We start from the raw sequence: 27,099 nt of genomic DNA, 5'->3' as shown, positions 1-27,099 counted from the left end.
CGCTAATAGTGCAGAGGCCCCTTCGATTTTTCAGATTTTTGTAGGCTCTGTGGCACGACAATGTTTCTTCAAAGAAATCGATGGCAGCCACTTCAAGCGGACTAGGTTTAAAGTTTTGGAATCCGCTTTTAGAGTATGGAAGAGAATACGCAAATTGGTTTCATTGGAGAGATTATCTTAATATACCCCTATGAATGCAGTAAAAGTTCCCCCCCCCCTATTTTTTCGTATAGTGCAGCGCTTTACTTGAGGAAGAAAGGCATTCTGCAATTAGGTGACTTTTTTGTGGCCTGGAACCCCTTATGTCTTATGAAGAGCTAGGGAGACTGTATAATGTGTCAATTTCAATTTTTTTAATTTCTTCAAATTCGAGATTTTATAAGTCGGAAAAATGTATTGGCTTCACCCAATTTAGTTGTCAAGGCTGTTAGGAGACAGGAAAAGATTGGGGTGTTATATAAGATACTTTTATCTTATAGAATAGATGACTTAGAAAAATATAATTCCAAATGGTCTTTGATTGTAGGGGTAGACCATTTATGTATAGAGTGCCATTGCAAGATCCAGGGAAGTGCTACTGTCCACCAATTTGAAAGTGCAATTTTTCAAAACTGTTTTTAATTTGTATTATACGCCGCACGTATGTTCAAGTGGGAAGGTGGTTATGACGGAAAATGTTTTAGGTGTAGGGTGGACACAGCGGATAGTCTTCATATTTTTTTAGTTGTTGTAAACTATCAAGATATATTCTGGGTATTGAGAAGTTTCTGTCTACGATTACTGGGACTCCGCTGTGTATTACCCGTTATTATGCTTTTGGGCATTGGGCCTGAACTTGGAAAGGGTACTCCTTTGTATAAAGATCGATTATCTGATTTTCATTGCAATGACGGTAGCCCGACTTTGTATAGCTGCTGAATGGCTACAATCTGAACCTCCTCTCTTCGAACGCTGGCGGGTTAAAATGTATAATTTATTTCAGCTAGAATTTAGTTTGTATTCTGTAAAAGGGGTTAAGGAACGTAAGACTGGTTTAGGTATTTGGGGTGCCTTCAGTGACCACACGAATTTGTGAATGTATGAATATCGCCATGTTTTTTGTTTTTTTTATTTAACTGTGGTAAAATAAATATATAAGGATGCCTGGGGTGCTGACTTATATTATGCTCTTGAATCTCTTGGATGTGCATGTCGATACTTTCTGACTGATCTTACTGTAAGGCATACTCCACAGCCTGCCACATTCTTAAATACAGACCCGTTATATTTGATATTCCTGAAATACACAATGTTTGCTTCACTTTCTGCACCAGCTTGTGTCCTACTTTAGGTGGCATCATTGTAAGATTTTCCTGAGCCTATTTGCTTTTCCATCCTTTTGGGTTTGAAGCTCTCGGTTACACTTGTTTGGCCACATGGAATCTCAAAATTGGAATCTTTACGCAAAGTTGCATGCCACACTCCTGGTTTTATTGTAAACAGTAATGAAGAAACCATAAATTACACCTGGGTGAAGCTTTCATTTGACCGTCAGAGCTTAGTGGTGGCTATTAAGGTAGTTGACCTATGCAACTCCTCTGTTGCTTATGAAGTTCTACAAATTCGTTTTTGCTCGAGGTGATTTTATATTGACCATTTTAATAAGCCCGCAGTTCATTTTTAATTCTGAAACCGCATGTAACAAATAGTCATCTGAAACTTGTACCCTGTAGGCAATGAAAATGCCAATGCATGCTCTAGGCACTTGGGGATGCACTTCAGGATGTGTGGCAGCTGCTTCAGATTCTGTCTCAATGGCGTGATCTGCTTGATCAGCACACCTGTCATTTTGGCTGAACGTTTGTTCATACAAGGGCTGTGAGCTACAGTGGCTACTTTTTTTTATGAACGTTCCCTATGTCCCTTCCCCCTTCTGTGGCTTTTGCACAACATATTTTGGCAAATGCTGTTTGGAGCTGAGCAGCTTTACAGGCCAGCTTGCCTAAAAGAGTGCATGTGCAGGGACTGGTGTCTGAAGTTGTGCTGAAATAATTTAAACAGCTACAAGTTTCTGCTATAATGGGAGGAGAAGCAGGTTGATTGGGAGTTGAAGTGAATCTTCTGAGAGTTTGTCAGTCACCTTGACAAACTGGAAAAGTTGGAAACTGAGTGAAACTAAGAGTACTGACCTTCTCAGCATAGAAGAGAGGGAGAGCCCACTCCAGGAGCCAAGGTTGCATAATGATGTGTCTTGGGGTATTCACTGCTGCTTGGTAGGGGAACCCCTAGCTCTGCATCTATCAGACAAAGTCCAACTCCACTAAGTAGCCAGAGTTAAGTTAGAGGTTGACCTTGATCTGCCATTCTCTTGAGTGTCTCGTAGTATCCCATGTACTTTGGGCATTTGTGGAATAAAGTTAAGAACGTACCGGCAGTTCAGCCAAGTTGGGACTATAGAAAGAAGAGCAGGAATATTTGAAGAGAGAACTTGTTTTTCTGGGTGTGATTGAAACGCCGCAAAGTCATGTAGTCTTTAAACAAAACAGTCAATGAGCTACGCCTTACTGAAGACTGATTTCCTTGAGCTGAATATAAATATTAGCCTCATAGAGATCTATCTGCTGTTGCCCTGCAGGATCAGAGTGGTTCGAGTTTCTTGTCAATTCTTTTTAACAACTTGGCAATTTCTTAAAGGAATAGTATGTTATGGAGGTGTGGTGATACGTTAATGACTTGAAGTGGAATATTGCTGGCTACAGAAAGCTTACTAAAGTCTGTGTGAACACTGCATACGTGAATTAGTGATGGTTTCTATACTAGTGTTCCTGGTACCCTAATATGGCAGATCTCTTGGTTTGGTTAGTGTACTGCTATGCATAGAAATATTTTCACCTGTAAAGGGACCGGCAATAGTAGAAAAGCTATTAAAGCTATGAAACCCAACTAGTTCATTGAAAATATTATATGAATTAATGATTCCATTGAGGCAGTACTGAATCAAACTATTAGGTTTCATTAAAGGCTGAGAATATTTAATTGTGTTGGTGATTTCCATGCACTCCATGGTGTCTGACTCTGTATTACTGATGTATCAGACAGCGTAAAATAATATTCCCAATTTAGGAATTGGCAGTTATTTGTATACACTACAAATTCAAAAGTTTATTGCAAGAGTATAACATCATTGTGTGCTACTGAAGCATGTTGAAGTCTTTGCAGCTTTTTCAGAGACCAAAATCTCCACTTTCTCATTATTACATTTTACCTTTAACTAATTTTTCTTACTTCCTATGCTTGTTTCTTTATAATTTTAGAGTAAACCATGGGATCAAGTAATTTCATTATTTGGGTTCATCGTGGCGTTGCATATGTTGCCTGGCTTCCAGAATATAGTTATAAGATTGCAAAGAAGACCTAGCCTCCTTACATCTTCTCTATTTTCTGTAATTGTCAGCCTCTTGGTTCTTTTTTTCGTCCAGTGGTAGAAGCTTCACAGAAGGATCTATTTCTGCCAAGTTTGTGTTATGCATTGTGGTTGATGTTTTCCCTCTGCCCGACTACGCACTAGCTGGCTCCTTTTCCATCTGAGTTACCAATGTGTACCTTTTTATCTCTTTATGTAAAATAGCCAACCGGATAAGTATTCCGTGCATTTCAGTGTACAGCCATGGTACCGAAGATCAAAACGAATCGGTTTAAAAAAGAATATTAAATTGGGTTGGTCATATTTTTTTAGCAACTTGAGTTTCTTCAAGTAAGATATTTGTGCATGAATTAATTGTCTTTAGTTGTAATGTTGAATATGCTGTGTATATTACCAGCCAGGGCAATATGATTTTTTTTTTTAAAGTTACCTTACACAGGTAAATACGTCTGAAATTGGCAACCTAGCCGTACACAACTGTAGAGAATTTTAGATTATACCCTTAATACATAAGATCTCATTTTGTGGGATAGCAAGCACTTTAATCATGTTAGAGCAGGGGCACACTTGAACAGTTGCTCTATAAATGCATTATATACTTGTGTGCTGGAATTTGATTTTTCTGGTCCTTGAGAATTTTAGCTGCCATTATGTAAAAAGAATGTTAAAAAAGTCGATTTTATTTGTTAATAATTGTATGTAAGCCTACCACTCTAACAATGCACATCATTCGGTTTTCTTTTCATGAAAGTATGTTAGAAATGAAGCATATATTTCACTTTCTTGAATTACTCTTGAGGAATCTAGATTTTTCACAATAACCGAGTACTATCACGAGACAAACATTTATGCAAAGTAGTAAATTCAGACCCAACAGTGCAGAGGTGAAAGAGGAGAATGATGTGTAGTGATGGTGTGGTGTCCTTCTAAAAGGCCTCTTCAGACCAAAGTTTATAGAGATGATGGAAGTGATGTGAAATGCTTGTAATTTTCTATTGTAAATGTTGTATTAGAGATGTAAAACGTAATGCATTCTACTTTTCAGCATAGGTGTGCATTAGATCCTTGAATGTGATGCTCTTTATATAATTGTATTCTCTATTCATACAATTTGCACTTGTGCAATATAGAACATTTTCATAAACAGTCTAAAGAATCACCCCAATATTACCAGACTAACATTAGGGGATAAGGGGATATGAGAGAGTTTATCTGATTCCTAGCCCATGGTTAACAGTGCATTTCTTAAATGCACACAAGATGCTTTAAAATGTCATCGGCCCATGTGCTTTTCAGTGCCCGCTGCTCTTCTCGAAATCTATTTTTAAATTGCTGTGAAGTTTCCAGTTTGTGTGGCGTTCCTAAATAACCTTTTCTATTTGACAGTTATATGGAGGACTCTTTACAACAGTTTGGCATTAATTTGCTTTGGAAAGAACAATAAGATCTTTATATAAAAGTAAAGTTGTGCAAAAGGTCATATGTCCATGTTGCTTTACCTGACAATGAAAAGAGGAAAAAACACAACCGCATATTGATGCAACTGGGGTCCGTGGGAGGGAAGAGGAGACATTGGGGTGGGAGAGCAGGAGGAAAAGGGTATAGGGTAAAGCCACTGTTAAATAATATAAACATGAAGCACTTGTAGTACTAGATGTATGAATAAATCACCTCTAGTACTGTCAATAACCAGCAGCGGCCCCTCATTACGGCGAGAAGCACCCCCCCCCCCCCGGCCACTACCCTCAGATAAAATGATAATAAAACTGGATTTAAACCAGTTTTATACAATGGCGGCTCCTCCGCTAAAGCAGAGAAGTGCCGCCACAATTTTTAATGATTAATGCAAAAACATTTGAATAAAATGATAATATTGAGTTATTTTTCATTTTCTTTGTGGGACTTGGAGCTGGGTCGGTCAAATAGGGCGGCTGGGCTTGCTGCAGTCGGAGCAGAGAGGAGTGGTTTGCGCGCCCTAAGTCCGCATGACTGTTTGGCTGGCCAAACCGACATGCACACTTACCATGTTCTCCACTGGGTTGTGTTGCACAGCCCGGTGGAGGACATGCCCATGCTCTCAGGGCACTGGCTGAGCGGCCTGTTTGGCTGTTTGGACCAATCACGAGCTGCTGATGATGCAGCATCATGATTGGCTGGGAAACACAGAGAGCCTGGGTGCTTCCAGTTTTGCAGACAGAGGAGCTGCGACTGGTAAGTACTTTTTTTTAAGTATATTTTTCATCCCCACCAGCCCATTCTGAGGCAGCTGCCACTAGTTTTATTTTAATCCCCAGGACTGACTAGTCTTGTGGGTGGGCCCAGGGGGATGTCGCTGCTGGTAGGGAGGGGGCACGCACTGTTGCATGACGGTTTAGCCGGCCGTCTCAGGCCAGCTAAGCAGTCATGCGCACTGAAGCGCTCGCCAACCACAGCTGCGTCACTGGTGCTGGACTGAGCAGGCACAGGCTCCCAGTTGCCTGGGAACACAGGTTAACAGCGTTTGGGCCAGTCCTGAGACTGCTTATATGTAGCGTCGGGATTGGTCGCAGTGCATTCTGGCAGCCTCTGCCCAGAAGACGACTAGAAGAACACAAAGCAGGGGGCGGCGATGGCGTTCAGGTAAAGCTTTTGTTTTGGTGTCCCTGAACCCCCCCCCCCCAGCCTCCCCTCCTTCACCCCACCACTTTGTTAGGGGAGAGGCCGCTACTGTCGATTACAGTACTTAAGCTGTCTTAGCCTACAGGTTGAGATGAGAAACTGACCCGGACCAGAGCAAAAGTTTAGAAAATTACAGTTTTATCTACCAAAGCTAATAAATAGTTTATTTTTTTTGTGAGACAAGATTAAAATGTGTATTTTTTTGAGGGACGGATGTAGTGTGCTTGATGAAACTGTTATTTTCTTATAGTATGCTTTGTGGAAAGGGCATATTTCACAAAAATTGGACTAATAAATGGAGTCTACATTTTTAGCTAAGTAAATTTCTGTCTGCACTAGAGGTAAAGATTCCGCCTCAGTTTTTGCTGCATTACCAGTAAGTTGTAATAGCTTGTGTATTTGTAAGAGTTGTGGTTTCTGAGTACTATTGTACTTGCATCCATCTTTGGAACAGTTTTCGTGGTCTTTCACTTCTGTGGCATTAATTGTGGTACGCAAAATAACAAGTGAAACCTGCGATTTTTATTATGATTTGGGTATGCATGCAATATTTGCTCATCCTTGATGATGGCACAAGATATATATATATTGTGTGTGCATTTGGCACAAAGCTTTCCAGGGTAATTGAGAATGCTTTTACATCAAACAAATCTTTGTTTATTTCACTTCTTTGTTCGCCTAGAATGTTATTGATTATTCATGAAGTTTCATGTCTGTAGGTTATTTTTCTTCTGATGCACTGATCTGTGCTCGTTTCATCTAATCAAGCCACACTAAGTAGCAGCTCTGCATCGGTGCTGGGTTCGCACTCAAGAGTTTGGATGTGGCTAGGCAGTCGGCAAAATGCCAAGATTTTAGGTTGACGTGGCTTGCTTTGAATCTGCTCTGTCCTGTACTCAATTGAATGATTCATTTGCAACCTAAGGAACCTCTTTACAGAAAATTGTTAAATCTGTGCATTGCGGACTTGTGCCTATGATTTGTGAATTTTCATGTATACAAGATCCCAGGTAGTATGCCATAGAGTGGCCATTCAAAGCAAATCGTAGATTTTCAGGTGTGCTTTGATGTTCCATTATGTGTACATACTCCATCAGATTGTCGTCATGGTGATGACTTGCTGATGTACAGATAACAGAAATGTACAAAGGCCTTTAAAATTGTGACTTTTAAATTCTTTATTGGAAGGTATTTCTCAATTAAAGTCACTGCTCTACATGCCTATTAGTTCCTTACCCTGGAAAGTCACTTGTGCCTGCCATTTGCAAAAGTAACTTTCTAGAAAGTTGGCCTCCTCCATGCTTGTTACTACCAAATTATGAGCTGATGGGAGTCTCACATCTGCTTAAGCTACTTACCCAGTAATACAACTTTCTTGCCATGGGAAGAGTAACTCGTTTTGACATTAGGAGGGATCAGTCTTTTCTTTGGACAGAAGTGTTTGGGACTCTGAAAGCAGTTCAACAAACAGTCTCTAAACTTTGAAAGCCAGGTCTGTTTTTTTAAGGAAATATTTGCTATTTTATATTCAAAATTCATGTGACGCATTGTCTTGGTTTGCAATCAAAAGATCTTTCTAAACATAGGTCAGTCTGTATTGATACGAAGAAGATATTTTGAGCTTTCCCTAACCGTAAGCTCCAAAACTGCAGCTAACTCGAACACCATGTGAATTCAGTTGATTGGCACCCGATTGTTTTAACACTACCTTTTAGTGCCCAGCACACAAAATGAGACATGGAATTGGGGCCTTCTACAATCCATGCATTGCAGGTATGGGAACAAGGAGTTGGCAGAGTGTGCCACAGACTGGAAAGGGACTAGCATGTCCTCCTGGAATGCAAAGCTACAGCGCTGTTGGGGAAACTCTGTATCAGTAGAGTGAAAAGGTGGGATAGTCTTTTGAGTCTCCTCTCTTGGACACTAACAAAGAATTCTTCCTTATCTGTACAAAATGTGCATGTTCAGAGGGCTGCTCAAATTTTCGTGTTTGAAAACATTTAGTAAAGTCACCAAATATTGTTGAAAATGTGTCATTTGTTAAAATGCAGTATATAATCATTGCTGACTTGTGCAAATTGTTGTCCAAAATAATCCGAATCTCACAAACCAATGTTTCAACTTGAGTAGACTTTGTCCAACTGTGATGCGATGTGCATATGGAAAAGTAGGAATGTTTTAAAGCTGCAATCAACATTTCATGCTAAATCTACAATGAATTTATTCAGTCATTTTGCTTTTTGTCACACCGTTACCTTACAGTTACCTTTGTGAGCTAAATCGGCAAAATACATTTGGAATGCTTGATAAAGTTAGTGTAACAACTTGAGGAAGAATCCACTTCCAGTGTTCCATCGCTACCTCATTTAGATACAATCATTCTTTCATGGGCAAATCTGTGAAGTTCTGTTTTCAGGCACTTCCTGCAATAGTCTGCTGGATTCTGCAATGAGTCGGGGCGTTTTATAGTCTTAAGCTTTGGCCTCCATTTTCTGCCTCCATGATTGTCTTTTTATAAAGTCTGATTGTTTAATCCACTTTGTGATGGCTTTACAGATGGCTGTGGTCGGCATGTACTGTTGTCATTTTGTGTTGGATCACAGATCTTTGCTTTACTGCTTTTTGTGTAAGGTTCATAGACCCTTTAATTTAATCCTTGGTTCCATCTGAGCCAAGTGATTTCGTCCAAGGCATGTTGCACCTATGTTTGCGTCTGGAAGTTAAAACCAAGACTAGATAACAAATTCTGCTCTTAATATACTTAGCCCCAGAGTTTCTTGGGAACACATGTACAGTTCTACCATACGTTTTAACTGAAAAATTGGAAGAATTTTGCAAAAACTGGAAAGCTGAATGTTGACTCATTTAATCCATGCGAAGATCTCGAATTTTGGCTTCTGGGAAAGAGGTACAGGACATACATCAAAAATGATGCCCAGACATTTTTTTGTGTGTAATGTTTTGCAGGTAGACATGGAATAAATAACAAAATATAAGATCTGATCTCACATGATATTGCTGCAAAAACTGTCAGATGGAGTGTGTGGCTTTTCAGTATTGCTGGAGACGGGTGGGGGGTGGGGGGGGGGGCTCCAGAACACTACATGACTCCTTATCATTGGTACATTGTACGGTTTGGGGATTTGGATTCCTTTCAGTTTAGGGACACTTCTGTCCACTTTTGAGTGCATCTTGGACTCCAGTATCTTAAACCAGTAACACATTTAATATTTTGTATGGCTGGGTTTTTGTAGGTTTGAGAAGGGTAGAAGGGTGATGATTTTTTTGGGGGGGGGGGGGCCTATAACCTGGAATCCGCTCAGGAATGCAGGAGAATTGAGTAGAGTTTTCAGAAAAGGGGAAGCATTCACCTGTCATTCATGCATTATGCCTGCTCAGTGATGTCAGTTTTGAATGCCGTGTCACTTTCTTTCAAATTTGTTTTTCGAAGAGTGGCATTTGAGTGATCTTATGAAATGCTACTTTAACGCAGTTTGCCTGGATCGAAGGTAACAGCCAGTCTTTGGCCTTCTGGAGAAGTGCATTCATAAACAAATAGGTTTTGCAATTGAGTTGCAATTCTGAGGGAGGATTTGATCCCCCTTTGATAGCCGGGAAAACTGTCTGTGCATTTCTTGATTAAAGTAAGGGTTCCCATCTGTGGGGCTGCTTCATTTATTTTTTTAAATATCTTTATTGTATTAGTTTGTTTACCGGTACATAAGTCCATACGTTTCTATACATTTCAATCCGACAACAAAATCATTTGTTGCATAACTCTGCACATAAATCAGAACATATCCTGCATTTTGCTTCAGCATCAGCCATTTCTGGGGTGTGGGGTCGCATGCATGTTCACAGTACTCTTTGGGCTCCTATGGCCCGCACTGTCTGTTATCTCCAGTGGAGGGCCAGGGCGAAGGAGCCAGATACGCTCCGTCATGGCAGCTATGGCTGTGCATAAGAACATCGATTCATGCAGGGAAATACAGTTCACAATGGGGTCCAATTCAGGAATTGCTTAACAGAACGCGTCATTAAGTAGATACATGGACAGTCCAACGTCCAGTCTGTGCATTAGATATTACTTTTTATAACAGTTGAACCTCCACATTGTAACAATTATAAACATAATTCAAAACAGAAAATGAGACCACAAATCACCGAGGGCACATGCATCAGGTGTCTAGGTTTTCTTTCGGGCAAGGCCGCGACCAGGCTGGTGTGTGGGGGCAGCTACTTTACTTCTCTGCACGATTACGTGGTTGTGGAGGTGACGTGCTGTATGAGCTGCTTTTCGTGTGGTAATTTGATATTTACCCCCCCTCCCCCGTTTGGGGGGGGGGGGGGGGGAACATGAGGAACCTGCTCAGCGATTGCAGTGGAGGTGGCATATAGAGTCCGCATTGTCGGGCTGCTTCATAAACCCTATTTGCATTTTTAGATGCAATGTATTACATTAACTAATTGACAGTTGTGTTCATGTATATGGAAGGTGTGAATGAGGATCTTGATTCAGTAACACTTTTCTTTATTACTGTTGACAGAAAAAAAATTCAGACTGTTTTACTTTGTATTTGTTTATGACGTTGGTAGGTTACGATTTTGTAAATTGCATATGCCCAGGTGGCACGCAGTATTCAGGGCATTGCTGATCAGACTTTTTGCTTTCTTGGATTCAGCCCAGTCTATTCTGCAACCTTGTGGCACAAATATTGATGGTAAATTGAACGGGATCCATTTAAACTTAAATGCCTAACCCACTTGGTGACAAAGTAGTGTCTGTATACTATATACACTGTTGTAGAATGTGCCTTTTACAGACTTTTTATTTTGAGTGCACACAGCATGCAGAACAAAGATCCAGACCCATGTGTATTTTCATGGCATTAAGAAAATGCTGTTTTATGATGCAAAGTAAATGCGAGCTATGAAGTCATCGCCTCCCTTACAAAGTTGCTGATTCTGCAAAGTAATAATGTTGCAAGTCTTCTAAAAGTGCATTGTGGAATACATGGCTCTTCTTTTCCCGCTCACTTATGTCCCCTTTCTTTGCCTTTTAGTTTCATCAGTTGGTCCTGAATGACCTCGAAGCACTAGGCGGAAGCTCTTTCACACTTTGCACCGATGGACAGTTACTCATTCGACAAGTTTTCCACCCTGAAGCCTCCAAAAAGGTATGTTAACTGCAGCACACATGAAAAGGAGGCGCATTTAGTAAGACTTTGGCACTGTGGCTTTCTAAGGCTACCTGTATGGATATTATTGTGCGAAATGACCTATCTGTGCACAGAATGTTTTGCAGTTAATAGGCAACCCTTAAATACTGGGCTTGGTGAGTGCTCTTGAAAATTCTTGATCAAAGGGAGACTTTTATTAGTGCGGTGTAAAGGGCAAATACTCATTGTATGGGGTCGTGTAGACACCAAAGCCACTACTACCGCTATCCCATATGCTTTCACTTTCGTACCCATAAGGGAAACCTGCTCTTCAGTCAATTGCTACTTCACTAAGCAGCTTTGCAATATTTTTTGATTTGTTTCATCCTACAGCTACTTGAATGTTTTAAATGGAAGGAGCACTGTAGAGCCAAATCATGTGGGGCTCCAGAATGTTTTCTGTTAGTTGTACCTATTGTAATTTGTGCAGCAAGTCTCATATTTGATTTAAAGTACCTTTTGTAGGTCAGTGGTCCATATTTGGCCACCATTATGTTCACCAGCTCCCATTCCTGCCCCTCCCCCTTTCAGGTTGATGATACAATGAACTTGTACCGCAATCATGAAAAGGGTGGGCTCAAATATCCCAAAGACAACTTTTAGATAAATCCATGTATATTCTGTGTGGATGAAAACAATTGACCCAGTTTTAAGAGATGCCCCGAATCTGGTTTACAAACCTTTTCAAATTTATGGGGGAAACAATCAAATTCAGAAATCGTAAACACTGACCATATGACATTCAATAGTCTTTATAGAGCGCTGCAAAAGGTCTTCATCTAAAACCCCAAAAGATCACCTTTCACTTTAATTGACCTTCACTGTTCAATGCTTACACAACAAAATCGAGCCATCCTTACCCCGTTTGTCTAAAATGTGCTTCAGTGACTCAACAGGACTTCACCTTCATGAATACCCCTCTCCTTACAAGTGAGGCTCCAGGACCTTTGCGGTATGCCCACTTTTAAGAAGCTCTCCAAGGACCTATCCAACTTCATATGGATTTTCAAATGACGTTCACCAGCAACATAATGGAGACTGAAGTCACTCACATACCAAATGAATTAATGAGGTCCTTTGGCCTATTTCATGACTACGCATTTGGGTTCAGACTTCTGCCAGGCACAGATTTGGTCAGAATAAAAGTTGGAGCTGGTGCGTGCCTCCATAGCTTAGTCAAACCCATGTTTCAAATACTGCTGCATCTTGGTAGCATATTGTAAAGTGGACAAATAAATGCTTTTATCGCCACTACATATATGCATGGGATTCTGTTGCATTTGTCTGGAATGGATTACGTACTGCCTACTCGGACAGTAGTAAGCACATGTCCATATTAGCACTAGGATTAGCATTAAGTAAAGCACCTGTGAGTTCTGCAAGGATCCAGACACGTGACTACAGAGAAGGCTTAACAAGCACTGGTAAAGCCAATTCTTGTCTTTCTCAACAATTGGCCATGTTTTACAGCATTGTGGCTTCCTTGCAGAATGCCTTGGGGAAAAAAGCATTGGCAAAGTTTATAGGTAGTCTACACAAAAGCTACATTGCTGTCAGCCTTGACGATATAGATATATCAACACACCCTACAACATCGCCGAAGGAAGGAGCCACAGGCAGGGATTTCAGACGGGGTTCTTTTATTGAAAAGGCAGGTAAGGCATAATGCATTTCGCACAACTTCCTTCAGATGCCTGCTGCCCAACTGAAAATCAGTGGAGCTCAGCTTTTTAATGTTAACTGCAGCCCTCCCAAATGACGGAGTAAGCGCCTCCCCCAATCATGTGACCATTTACCAAGTTGCCACACTGATGCAAATCCCAGAATGCTGCATACCTGATTTGATGGGACGTGGGGAAACCAAAGTTCAATCTTTGTGTTTGGGCGTAAGCAGAGCTGAGCACACTTTAATCAGTCTGAATGTATTTCTTAAAACCCCTCGGGTCCCTGCACAACGTTTCAACCTGCAGGGTACAGTTCCGCCGGGTCGTGGGCTGGTTACAGTGCACCAGCTGCCTCCGTGAAGTCACGGCCTGCCAATTGACAGTGTCCCTTGCCTAACTGCACTCTGGAGGTGGGCTGCTGATATATATATATATATATATATATATATATATATATATATATATATATATATATATATATATATATATATATATATATATATATATATATATATATATATACACACACACAGTGTGAACAAGGCGATTCAGCCCAAAACGCCTAGCTGTTTGTGGTAAAATAAAAACATTGTTCCTGCACCTGGTGGTCCGTCTCCTTCGCCGCCGGCGTGGCGTGGCTTGCTTGCAGTTGAGGAGCTGATTTGTTTATATATAATATATTCTATATTTCAGGCACGCAGCTGTAAGAAATGGCAAAAACTATTGACCAAGCCAGTAGCAGTTGCAGACCAAACCTACTGGCTTTGCCAATGCTCGTTTATCGGGAGGCAAGCCCACCAAAATCTATGCCTCCTGATGTGACCCAATTTTGATTAAAGGAAAAGCATATACATGGTCTATATTGAAATCTAAACATAACCAAATAGCAAGCACACTATTGTATTGTGAAATTAACCCCTTACGTGTGGATGTCAGCCAATGGGCGACACCCGCACTACCTCTCGAGTGCATCTGCCAGCCATTAGTTGACACGGGGAGGCATATAAAGGCCCCTCTGGTGCAGAGCAGCAGAGATTTCCCTTCTTAGATTTTAAACTTTGATTGCTCGGGAAAAGCAGCCACTTTTTTTTATGGCAATTGATAATCAGACGTCATTACACGAAAGTGAGATGAATAATGAATATTAAATGTATAAAGTGCTAAACTTATCCCAAGGGCATCAAGGCGCTACAAAGGACTAATGCACTGCACAGAAATAAGTGACTGGGCCCATTTTACTTTCACTGCATCAGTGCTTGGTAGCATATCTCAGTCACTGTGCTCCTCCCAGCACATTGGATGGCTACAGTCTTTCTAACCCACTCTCGGGGGGCATATGGGATAATGTGGAGACAGTCCACTAGATACCATGGCATAAAGCAAATAGGTGTTGCCCATTACGGGTATGGCAATGCCCCATCCATAAGAAAATATACAGTGATTACCCCCGCTGATCTGTTTCCCCCCCCCCCCCCCCCCCCCCCGGATGAGGGGGAGAGAAAGCCCACTAGAAACCAGGCCTTTATTAAAAGTAAATTCGAGATGGGGACTGCCAATTATTGGCATGGCCATACTTAAGACTAAAGCAAATATACTTTCTTTTTGCCCCCTGGGCCATGGGGGTGATTACAGTAAGCCCACTAGACACCAGAGACATATGGAAAAATTATCGGTGGGAGGTGCCCATCGTAGGCATGACCATGCATACCTCCATGTCTCCATGCAAAAAGAAAAATATGCTGGTAATCTTTTTGGAAATCATGAAGGATCTACACATGACCCCTTACTGAACTTGGAATGTTCCCTACTTTACAGAAATCTATAGCTTTCTTGGATCATCCTTGGGATTCACAATGGTTATATAACCACAAACTGGATATAGGTTGAGAACACAAACAATAGGAAAATGGGCTACCTCTTTGAAAAAAACATAACGGTGGTTAAAAAAAGTAGTACTTTTATTTCAGAAGCAGATTTTTTCTGAAGTATTTGCGGGGATGTTTTGTGATGGAAATAAAGACTACTCTTTTGTAACGCAGAGGCCTAGATTCTTATTGTGGCTTCAGCATCTACAGAACAATTGTGCAGTTCTGTGTAAATCACTTCATCTCCCTGTGCCTAATATTATTCATATATGAACTGTAATGCCCCGTTGTAAGCATGTGAAATGTAACTCCTCACCTGGTGTGAATGATCTTATCTTCTCCCAACCTATTCTCCTCCTTGATGTAACATTTTACGTTTATTTTGTGTAGTCCGTAATTAATCGCTATACAATATATATTTAAATGTAGCATGACTGTCCCAATCCCATAATTCTTCCACTGATTATTTTTAGAAAATTTAATAAATAATTCGGCATTAGTGAGTTCCATAAAGTGGTCCCACTTAAGAGCTTGGGTCCTAGCAGTCCCTTCAATGCAGAGAAAGCTTTTGCTGGCAAGCTAGGTTTGCACAAGACAAAAAGCAGCGCATTAATAGCTGAAGGACCACCTACGTAGCCTATTAGAAGAACATAGATGTTTGTCCTAGATTTTTCCTTTCGGACCCTGCACTGACAATGCTGGCTCATGCAGTCTTTTTTTTTTATTTTGTTCACTTCAGTGTAACGCTCTAAGTGGCAAGGGATTGCTCAGACTTGGGTCCCATTCTCAATCCTTACTGTGCCACTGGAACCAAACTGCACTCAACGGACTAGCCCCAACTAGGGTGTAACCAGTCCTGGGTTTGCTTGTTCTGATTCAGAGGGGAATGGCCTTGGCAGTTTGAGCTGGGCTGTCCTATTGGAGTAGGATCAAGCTAATTTGCATAGGACTGCCTTATCAGAGGTAGCATTGTGTTAAAAAAACAATGGACTTAGATTTTTTTTATACCCATTTGCCCCACCAATATATTTTATTTAGTAGTTTGTAAAGCACACACATGCTGGTTAGGGTGTTGTGATGCTAAAGAAGCCAAACAGCACATTTAACTTCTGTTGTTAAGCCTATCTTGGCCGGGCATTGCATCCACACCAGTGCCCACATTATGAAATCAGACATGACCTCACTGACTAAATCACAAATGGCGTTACGTGAAAATATTGAGGAGCCAATTTCCACTGATCAAGCTTCTCCTTGGAGCTCGCTTATGAATGAGCGCAGAACCTCTGACAACAAATAAATGTTCTACCAATGTTATGTATCAAACCATTAGGTTCTAAAGCACATGAACTCCATTTGTAGGACTGCATTGTCTCCTGAATTACTTTCATAGAAAGTTGATGCATCAAAACTGGTTGCAATTTACAGCATGCAAACAGTGCAATCTTTTGTGACTGTTACAGATGGTAGCTTTGGTTAACTCCCATGTGATGTATGCAGTGGTGCCGTGAATGCCATTTGTGTTACTGTTGTGTTAAGTCATGAAGTGGTTCCTAGATTTATAGCACTTTTTAAAATTAGACCCATGTATAACATTGATCTGTATGATTACAGGTAGAAACCCATAACTTATTTTAATGATGGCATATTCTGTGATATTTGGGGTTGTAAAACTAGCTGTTCTCAAGTTGCTTTTATTGCATTAACAACCCAGGTTCCATGTGGCCTTGCCTTTGGCCATGCACTCTGGTTACTGAACATAGGGTGTGGCCTTTGGCAACTCGAATGGGCTGGAATTCAGAATATCATTTGTGACAGATGTATTCCCTCCATAGACTTGTCTGTATTAAATGGAAAAAGAAAGCATGTTGAAATGAGGTGTGTGACTAATGGGACTTACCACAAACCCATAAATGTCATTATAAAATAAAATGGTGCTCTAGTGGTTCATACCACAGCTTTACACTTCTGGGCAAATATGTCACTACTTTTACAAGCCGAAGAGTATTTGCACCTTTGCCTAAGTAGCAGAAAACAGGCAGAGCATCGCCGTTAGTGATCAGTATTAATTCCTGATGCTTTTCACCAACCTAAATTTCTCTTCTTTCCAGTATCTCGCCTACCCCCGCCCCCTCCCAAGAGCGACGCTCTTGTTTCTTGAAAGATTGTCTTGTTGTACAGTCATTGTGTTTTCTTCAGTTCTATTCTTCTCGGTGACTTGTTCGGAACCATCTTTTTTCTTACTCTTCAGTCCCTTGTTCTCAGTTCCTCTTAAAACATTTTTTCTATTTTTCTGAAAACGTTGTACCCACATCTTTCAAATTGATTTTGTCATCTAGATAATCTTATCCTTCGCCTTCAGCTAGTGACCTTGGTTTATACTTCAGGTCTAACTGCCACTTCTTTCTGGTATTATTACGAACTAATCAAGAGATGGTTGATTTGGCTTGGTTCAAAGGAATGCTAGAATCGATTCTGCCAATATTTAGTTGTACTCAGTAAATAGTCTGAAATTCCTACCGCAAATGTACCGCTCATCCACTGGTGGTGCAAAATTGCTGAAGACCACGTATTTCCTCCTCTTCAGCATCTGCCTATATTTTTATAGTAATCTGCGCAAGCCATGTAGTCTGGCATCCTCCAAGTTTCAAGTATTCGAGGACTTGAATGATGTGTTTTGGCCATAGTATATTTGGCAACTGCAAGGCAAGTGGAACAAGGCCCGGAGGCATATGTATCCTTATTGCAATTGGATATGGAAGTGGATGAAGACCATGGGGCGGGTACGTGCCTGATCTCTTATCCACCAACCTTTCTTGTATTGAATAACCATCTCGCAGCATATTTGCAAAGGTGAAAGGTTTCTATGGGGTGACTCCAGTCCACCAGAAGCGGTTTCTGCCTTTAGGAGTTTTTAGCGGCAATATAAGATGTGCCCTAGATCTAGCTGCTTATCTATTTCTGCCTCCCCAGGTTACAAAACAATGCGTCACTGATTCGATTTAATTTTAGTTAATTTCTTTTGACTCCATTTCCGTATTTCGGCAAGTTCATTTAAACTGTTGTTTTTGCCATTACCAAAGTTGTACAAGTCCAGTTAATGCAAGAATAGGCATGGAGCTTCAGCTAGAAGCCGTGCAGGTTGGTGTTGCATATGATAAATCCTACTGCTCTAGAGATTGGTTAATGACATCACTGGATGGTTTTGAGTTCGCTTCCTAACAAACTGGTGAATCTGCACAGTAGTGGCTGAAGGATTTAGAAGCTGAGCTGCCTTTCTTTGTTCAAACAGAGCAGCTCGGCCTTTACCTTAGAAGTTGATGTATAAACAGGCCTATCTAAAGATGTGTTGGTGAGCGAATTTGTGTCCACTGGGTTCCGGGAAATCACTAAAAAAAAACAATTGTTACAACAATGTAAAGAGAGGATTGTTAATTTGGAGCACAGCGTGACTGAATTTTTGTTTTTAGTAGTTCAAGTCATGTAGAGTAAGGCTGGTGAAACTTCACTCCATGTGATACTGAGGTGTCTTGGTGTGGAAGGGTGGAGGGAGCAGTCCGGTTGAAGCGCTCAACGTTTCTGTAAGTCTTGCAATAAATGAGCCTTGGACAATAATTGTGAAACCAAAGCGAACTGGGCACATAGTGGTCATATTTGTTCTCCATATCAATCGGTTCGATCTATATTTGGATTTGTGGCCTGCGAATAAAAGAAAGGAGATGGATGCTTTAAGAGGGATGCCACAAGTTGTGAGGCGATACAGAAAGGGGGTGGTGATGAACAGAGTGTCTGAATTAAGCAGACCACTCTTACCCAGTCAAGAGATGAGGGCTTGATCCATCACCGTTATTTAGCTCACTGCTTCACCCCAGTTCAGAACCTGGCTATATGCAAATTAGTCTGACCCAGTGCCTCATGGGAACAGGGCAGACCAAACTACCAAGCCAATTCTTCACCGGAAAGGAGACAAGCTTCCGGGGACCGGTTTCTGGCATTTCAGCCGTCGTCGGCCCGGCTTGCTTGAATCCTGGTGGTGCAGTGAGCAAGGGACTCATGTCTGAGTATACCCTGCCACACCTGTAGTGGCCAAATACGATACAGAAAGGGGGTGGTGATGAACAGAGTGTCTGAATTAAGCAGACCACTCTTACCCAGTCCAAAGATCAGGGCTTGATACATCACCGTTATTTATCTCACTGCACCATCCCAGTTCAGAACCTGGCAATATGCAAATCCGTCTGTCCCTGGCCCAGTGCATCATGGGAACAGGGCAGACTAAACTACCAAGCCAATTCTTCACCGGAAGGCAGCTTGAGCCTGGAAACCAATGTGTGCGTGGGGAGGGGGTAGCAAGTCAAGTACCTGGCAAATAGTCCCTATCTTGGATTTGTAGTTAGCAGCACATTGTCCTCCAGGCTTGTAGTTTTATTTTAACTGTTCACCCAGATGTTTTTGCCCCCTCCCCCTTTGGAGAGGGATGAAGGGCAAGGACTGGCCGAGAGTTACTGGCATCAATATGGTGCCCTACAGAAGGACCGTGACCATCGAAGCTCGGTGACCTCTTCCAAGTTGTACAGTTGCTCTAGGATACATTGACAAGTCCTGGGTGTGGACTGCAGCTAACATTTCTAAATACTTTGCAACATTCCAGGTAATCCGAGCATTATCCGGTTTAGCCCAGCCCGCTATTACTGCCCGCCGCCGTTGTTAAATGATGGGATTTGAAGCAGTTACATTCAGAAAATAAAAACCGCTCGTATTTCCTTTTCCACATAATACACCAATGGCTCTTGGCATGTTTACAGACCTAGTAGGAGGCAGTAATCCCGCTCGACTGTGACGTCATTGGACTGGTGCCCTGCGTCCCAGATTGAGTGTGCTCATTGGATCACTGCAATAGGTGAAATCTCAGAAGGAAAACCATGACTGCGTCCTTTGCACATCCCTCAAGGACACTGCTGCAGTGTTCATCGGTACCCTACTGCAATTCCTAGGGCCCACCACAGAGTGCTGCTTGTGGTGGGAAGGAACCGCCTGCAGTGACGGCCGGGGCTTCGTAGCACTATCTTTGAATGCAGTCCTTCCTGCGTCTGCTTCGCAAACTTGTCTGTGCAGGGAACAGGGTGGCACCCCCGTCTTCAGGACACCCTGCATGTTTTCTTAGCCGAAACTCGTCCCTGCATTTCCGTCTCTTGGCAGCGCAAACGGGAGGGGTGGGGCCGGGTGTGGCTGCTTTAATGCCGTGTCAATTGCATTCAAATGATGTACTTTCCCCAATTACGAACAACTAGGTAGCTGCCGCTCAGCCCTTATTATGAAGAATAGCATTTAAAAGCAAACGGCATTCAATTAAAGCACACTGCTGCCTAAAATATGACAATCCCGTACATACGCGCTATTTAAACTCCATATTTCCTGGTACAGTTCTGGATTGAAATAACACGTGTATTTAGTGCGGGTTTAGGGGGAACACACCGCACAACTGTTACATATCAAAATGTAACACTGCTGTTCTGTGAGCGCTTTACTGCCGACACGTACTCTTGAGCTGCCTGTCAAAAACGCACACACGGGACCGCGGCAGTGCTTTTTACACACTATACTACACCCCCAATCCGGCCCCAAATCTACGTAGTATGTCTACAGTGTGTGTGTGTGTACATGTATATAGCGGGAATGTGGTAGTGTTTGTATGCTCTCTACCTGCTTGTTCACTTGATCTATATATTTTTTATATTCTATTTACTGTTTATTATATTTCTAACTGTATGTAAGCCGTCCAATAATGCCAGGAGTTTTACCAAATTTGCGCCCATTATAGAAAGTGATAAGTCGTGAGGCTATTTTGTCAGCGTGTTTTTCTGAAGTGGGTGGTTCAAACTTTCATAGAAAAGCAGTAATCGTTGGGGTTTAAATTCTCCTATGTTTCTCTGTGGGTAAATGGTGTTAATATTGTTAATTACTATGAATGCATTTACATAGAACAGAGTAGATTTCCTATCCGTGCAGCGCAAACCATGCTATCCAATGTTACCCCTCCTCAAGTGCTAATGCGACAAGGTCTGTTTTTTGATCCCTGGGATAGCCTGTGAAGCTTCAACTTCCGGTTACCCGAAGGCACCCAGGGTGTAAGTGCCAGGATGCTGCCCACACACTGCTGCTCGCTAGCAGAGGGGAGTGTGAAGATGTTCCAGCTGGGAATTGTGCATGGGCTCTTTCGTACTTTCGAGACCGCCTGGTGCGTCAGACTAGGATTATGAATTCACCTTTTCCATTTTCAAAGAGCTTTCAGGGTCACACCTTGAAATCAAATGCTTGTCCGAAGAAATGCTTGGTTCTGCTACTGTGATAATTTTGGTCTCCACTTTTTATAATAAACATCGACACAGCGCCCCCTCTTGTTGGTAAAATATATTCCACAGTATCATTCCACAGATTCCCAAATCTCTTAACAATACAAATGAAAGTTAGTTCCCACTTAAAATAAGAGGGTTTTTTCTGTACTGGGGTGGATGAAGAACTGTGATCCGCTAATGGAGTTTACAGAGTTTTGCCCTGCAGAGTTCCCAAAAACTCTGAAGTGAAGCAGAGCGGAGTTTTTTTTTCTTTCTAGAACGAGGCTCTCTAACGTTGAGCGAGTCTTCTAATTGCGGCGGTTGCTGCAGGTCCTGGTCAGTTGCATTGAGATCTGCCGCTCGCGTTGAATAAGCCGCCGCTCAAGTAGAATGTCTTCTCGAGCTGCAGAAAGCGGCAGTACCCACAGGTGCAATGTGTACTCCGTTTGCCCTGATTTTACAGCACAGGTCCAACTCCCGGTGCTTAAAATCAGTGCGAGCAGCCAGACTTAAACTCCGCCGCTGGCACTTTGCAGAGTTGCACGGATTAAAACTCTGCGAAGTCCACGCGGGCTTGAACACCTTTTATGTAGAGTTCAAGGGCGCTTTCTTTTTTACATTGTTTTATTTTTATTTGAACCTGTCGTGTTAGAGCCAAACTTGGCACAATCTCACATTTAACAAATGGATTGATTTCTTTTTTTACATAGTAAATGCAGGGGCGGCTCTAGGCTCATGGTGGCCCTGGGCAGGGAGCGTAGGTAGGGGGCCCGGAAGAGGGGGTCGGGCAGAGCCTCCCGGAGCTCAGGAGGGGGGTCAGGGTGTTAGGAAGTGGAACAGAGCCGGAGGCCGCCAAATCCCTGCCAGGGGCCGCCACGCAAATATGTATCCATCCTCAGAGGATTATTATATTAAGGATATATATTGGCATGGAGGCCCCTGGGGTTTGGTGGCCCTGTGCAGGTGCACAGTTTGCACATGCCTAAGGCCGGCCCTGGTAAATGGCATGCCGAGGTGTCAAATTCATGGCTGAGGTGAGAAAATCCTTAGAACAATTTGAGCAGGGGGAACGTTGAGGCGGAGGGCCATCGGGGATACCTTTACCCCAGGGACCCAAACAGGGATCACAGACTCTGAGATGGTCTGCGGAGTGCTCGTGGAAGTTGTTTTTAATTGTACTGTTCAATTTTATTAAGATCAAGAAGCCATAACTGCAGAAATTTTATAACCTTGTACTGTTATTTTATCATCTGAATTTTGTAATAATTTTAATTAATTATGCAATAAATCATTGACTTGACTTGTGTTGCCTTCTGTAACAGTGGTGTTTTTTTCTGACTAGAATGTCCAGTTGCCAGAATGCTTTTATTCATTCTTTGACCTTCGGAAGGAGTTTGAGGAATGCTGTCAAACTACGACCGCCGTGAAGGATCAAACCATCAAATCCATGGCAGATTGTATCCTTTTATACCTTGCATCATCCTGCAGAGAAGCACTGGGGAGGAACAGTGGTCTATAAGGAGTTTGTTGCAACAGAAAATTAATAAACTGTGCAGATTTAGCACCTAAACTTTTGACATGCACTATAAGACTTAAATCATTTTGGTTTGGTTGTTTGTGTGAATGTGTTTACCTCGACCGTTTTGCAGTCAGACTTCCTACTGCGTCTGATTTGTTGCCTTGGCCTCCCTGCACCACAGCAATGCATTTCCTTCAGAATCTCCTCCTGTTTGGTTTTTAACTCTGGTAAGCAGACCTGTAGACCCCACCTCCTTACAATTAATTACCTGAATAGTAAGCACAATATTCCAGGTCATGGCGTGCAGAGCTGTGGATTCACCTTCAGATTTGGGCCTCCTTCGACAGAGTAATCCAGAGTCTGATGGAAATGTGACCTTGGCTGCCTTGAACCTTCCAGTTCTTCAAAAGGCTGTTTGTCTGGCTCTAAAGTTAGGAGCTTGCAGTGACTGGAAGTCCCAGTGTTGTTACTCCTCCACAAATGCGATATTGTATCGCTCTTTATATAGCAGTTTTGAGATAATCTGTGCGGCGTAATGTGCTTAATGAACAACGTATTGGGCCTGGAGGCTGAGGGACTCTGGCTCCTTGGCATCTTCTAAGGGTAGTGCCTGGGTAGTGAAAACGGAAAGTGTCCTGTCAAAGTCCAGCTGCGTCCTGTTGGTGTTGTGATGGGTTAGCGTGCAGTTACTGCCTTTGTGGGACTGTTTTTCACTTCTAACCTTTATTGATGCATTCTTTGTTTTGCACCAGAGAGAAACTTGCCTCTTGCTCAACTGTAACCTTTTCAACAGTGCAGATGCTGATGGTACTTAGTTCACTCTGCTTTGCGGTGAGTTGAGTTTTAGCCGTACATGGACCATGCATATATTCTCGGTGCTACATATTGAACTCCCATGTTGATTCATGGCGCTGGTCATCAGTTTTTTGAAATGCTGCGAATTGCTTGTCAAAGTGAGCCATGGCAGAGTTACCATCTGTGATCGAAGCAGCATCCTCCTGCTCCCTTCATGTACCACACAGATTAGCAGAAGAAAATGTTGGGATCAGTCTGAATACTCAGGGGCCCTATTGGTGATTGCTGATGAGTTACTTCGAAAGTAGAGCTATACTGCCTGGATGTTGTTGAAGTTGATGTGGCTGGAGCCGACACTAGGCTGCTGTGTGCCTTTCATAGTGAAGCGAAGTTTTTGGGTGAAAAACAATGTGCAGCGTACCCAGATCCCAGCTAATTAGTTTTTCAATGTGAAATAGTGATCTTATTTATGCTAAGTGAAATATAGGATGCATAGCTTTGCTTCTAGCACTGGAAGCACTGGACGTGTAGTTTAAAATGCTCTACCAAGTACATGTAAAGATCTATTCGCATCCACAGTAGAAGACCACTGTCTCCTGTCAGCGCACTCCTTACAGGGGACATCTCTTAATGTATGAAATATTAGCGTCGGTCCCAAGGTTTTGCCCAGTAGCCCGTGGGCAGAGCCATGAGTATCGGGGATGCTGAATTCAAGGGCTGAATGGGCTCACTTTGTGCCCTTTAACTTCACCACCCGCACTCCATTCCCCATTAAATCACTCTTAAAGTGTTTTTTTAATCTCTCATTCTCTGGGTGAAAGTCTGAGGGGAAAAATACGTGCCTGTCCCCAAAACCGAGGGCACCTACCTCTCAAATAGAGCAGTGTCCAAGGAGCATTTGGATTAAGTCACGCTGATGTAGCTGGAAGCTGTAGCTGCCCCTACCCTGTTTCTGGTATAGGACATGCACTTACATCCCTGCCAACCCCGCCCCTTACTCCTCCTAACACGATGCAGTTATGCAAAGCGTTCGTATCTGGTTCAAGAATTCTTGAAGCATTTTGGCAAGTTTCCTTGACCAACTTCGAAGTTCTAGAAATTTCCAATGATGACACGGATAACGACTTTGGTGTATGGGAGGTCACGACTATGGTGAATACAGTTTTAGCGCTGATTTCGTGGCCTTATGGTAAGTGAAATCGTTTTTTAAAATATCTCCTTTTCAACACCTTGATATATTTAATAACCGGAAAGTAATAACAGTGTAACCCTAAGTGTTTGGAACGTGTTAAACCATGAATGCTGGTTCCCCACTCGTCAGTTTCTGGTACTTGACTATAAAACATCTTTTAGATCTTTTCTTATTTAATGTACAATCAAATGTGTTAGAAATGTTGTTTGCAGTCTACTGAAAACGCTTTAAATTTAATAAAAACCAGAGATGAATACCACTGCAATGCTGTTTGCTCCCGCCCCACCCCCTGTTTAAAAGAAGTCCCTTCAAAAACAACCAATGATGTGAAAGTACAGTCAAGAGTCCTGGTTCCGTGATTCCATCCTCAACTTTTCCTTAGATTCGCGAGTGCCCCCATAGCAATCTCTTCACACTTGAAAAAGCAAATTCTCTACCTTGGTCTGTTTTCCTGGAATCTTTTTTGTTGACTTAAGTGCTCTTGAGACGCTGCAGTGCCTAGGCTGTGTCTTTGCTTTTCTGAGCTCATGCCTCCTGTTTGCTTGTCGCCCTACGCTGATCCCGGCCGAGGCTGTTCTAGCTTAAGTTGTTGCATGAACAGGGCTCCATTTCCCAAGCACCTTATTCTGAACATATTGATGACCCCCACCAACTTTTCCGTGAAGAGCCGTGCTGCTCTCCTACTCTGAAGAAATTCGACTGCAGCTTTTTGATCCTCTTTAACAAGGACCCACGACATTCCATTTCTTCCTCCAACTCATTTCAACCTGAAACATCTCCAGGGTAGCCTGCCTCTTTATGAAGTCTGAAAGGCCGAACCATCAGGTAGTGGATGCCCGAAACAGAGCTTTAAGGATGGTCACAGCATTGGAGCTTGGTAGGTTCCCCCATAACTCCAATTTTGAAGTAATTCTCTCCAAAACCATGCATTAGGTCCGAGGTCCCCCTAAAATGCCAACCAATGTATACTGTGGTCAGAGGGGGTCAGTGAGTACAATTTCAGGCCTCTTGTGGGTTGTCCTTTATAGTGTGGATGTTCTGTTTTAAATTACTTTTTCTTTTGCAGATCATGAATTTGTTTGTCCAGAAACAGTGAAATACAAATATGAAACTGGGCCCTGGTAAGTCACTACGACATTGAGACTTAAATTAGTGTTTACTTTAGTTGTGGAAGAACGCTGCTGACTTTAAAGGAGGGAGGTGCATGATCTTGGATAATTCTGCACGTTACGGGGTGAAGTACCGTTTTCCCAGGCCTAGCGGTGATGGATGTGGATAAAGTCTTACTCCACCACACCCCTCTCCGACCTTGTATGGGTATTGACCTAAATTGTTTACCATAACTCACTCGTGTTTCCCAGGAAGCGAAAACTGCTCGTGCATATATTTTCCCATATTGCCTTAAGTGTCTCTAGTAGATTGCTTCGGTTTCCCCAAGTGAAGTAAAGGCTAACTATACGACTCATTTGGCACAGGGGAAGCTGGAGTAAATCCTAAGTAGACTCTGCCGAAGCGGATATTTAAGACTGGCTTTACATGAACTGTTCATTTCTTTCAGTTGACAACTATCCTTCATTTTAGGAAAGTATCAGCTTTCTGGTTTGAACAATGGTTTCTTCACCTAGTGACTCCTTACATTGGAGCACGTTTTTACCTTGTTTTGGTAAAATAGAATGAATGTTTCAACTCCAGTTCATGGAGTGAATTGTCCGAAGGAAGACCTTCTCTTTACAGCTTTAGTAAATTAAATTGGTTACAAGCAATATCTTTATCTTTGTTTGTTTGCATCTTGGTATTTTCTGTATGGTTTTCAACACAGTCTTTAATATGCACCCTTGCACCAAATAATCCTGCATTGCTGTATCATGTAGTTTAAGCGCTATGGAATGCTCGGCCAGGCATGTATGTATGTTTTCTGATTGGCCCTTTGGGCCGATGGGCCCCCGTTGTATTATGTTTTGATGGCGCGCCCATTTTAAATGTACATTTATTGTGGTGGCTGAATGTTCATTACTAGCCACAGAGCGTTTTGTGACTCTGCTTGCATCCACTTTGCACTATCCCTCTACCATGGATATAAGGCTCCAGTACAAACCTAGAGTCGGGATAAATCTGGGCACCATTGAAATAAACAATACGAGGAGCGGTGCAACACTGATACTTGTAAGGCTTCAAGATTTCCATTCTTACAGATAAAAACCAATACTGATATGAATACAGTTTGCGGTCTAAGTAAAAAAAAAAAACACCCTTGAAATCTACTTGTTGTGACTTTCAGTGCAGTCAGCAATGACTGCTAGGCTAATACACGTTGAAAAAAATGCCACACTAACTTAAAGCCTTACCATGAGCCCCAGAGTACCATGAAACCGGCGTAGGGATTATAGGCACATCAATATTTTTTTGTTGGGGGGGGGGGGTTTAGGGGCTTTGTCCAGTAACATTTCCTCTC

The 27,099-nt window shown here is 42.2% G+C and overlaps 1 protein-coding gene across 2 annotated transcripts in view; it reads left to right on the top strand.

Annotated features, from left to right (window-relative positions):
- ESRP2 (epithelial splicing regulatory protein 2) overlaps window positions 1–27,099 on the top strand; it is a 139,905-nt gene that overhangs the window by 68,877 nt on the left and 43,929 nt on the right. For both annotated transcript variants that reach the window (XM_086947743.1, XM_086947742.1), the window contains exons 4-7: window positions 11,125–11,238; window positions 22,484–22,598; window positions 24,546–24,644; window positions 25,714–25,768. In XM_086947743.1, the coding sequence (XP_086803869.1) occupies window positions 11,125–11,238; window positions 22,484–22,598; window positions 24,546–24,644; window positions 25,714–25,768 (383 nt within the window). The remainder of the gene's footprint in view (window positions 1–11,124; window positions 11,239–22,483; window positions 22,599–24,545; window positions 24,645–25,713; window positions 25,769–27,099) is intronic.

The sequence above is a fragment of the Lissotriton vulgaris genome, chromosome 12 (assembly GCF_964263255.1).
Source record: "Lissotriton vulgaris chromosome 12, aLisVul1.2, whole genome shotgun sequence".
NCBI classification, from domain to species: domain Eukaryota; kingdom Metazoa; phylum Chordata; class Amphibia; order Caudata; family Salamandridae; genus Lissotriton; species Lissotriton vulgaris.
This window is presented reverse-complemented; position numbering and strand designations above follow the sequence as displayed.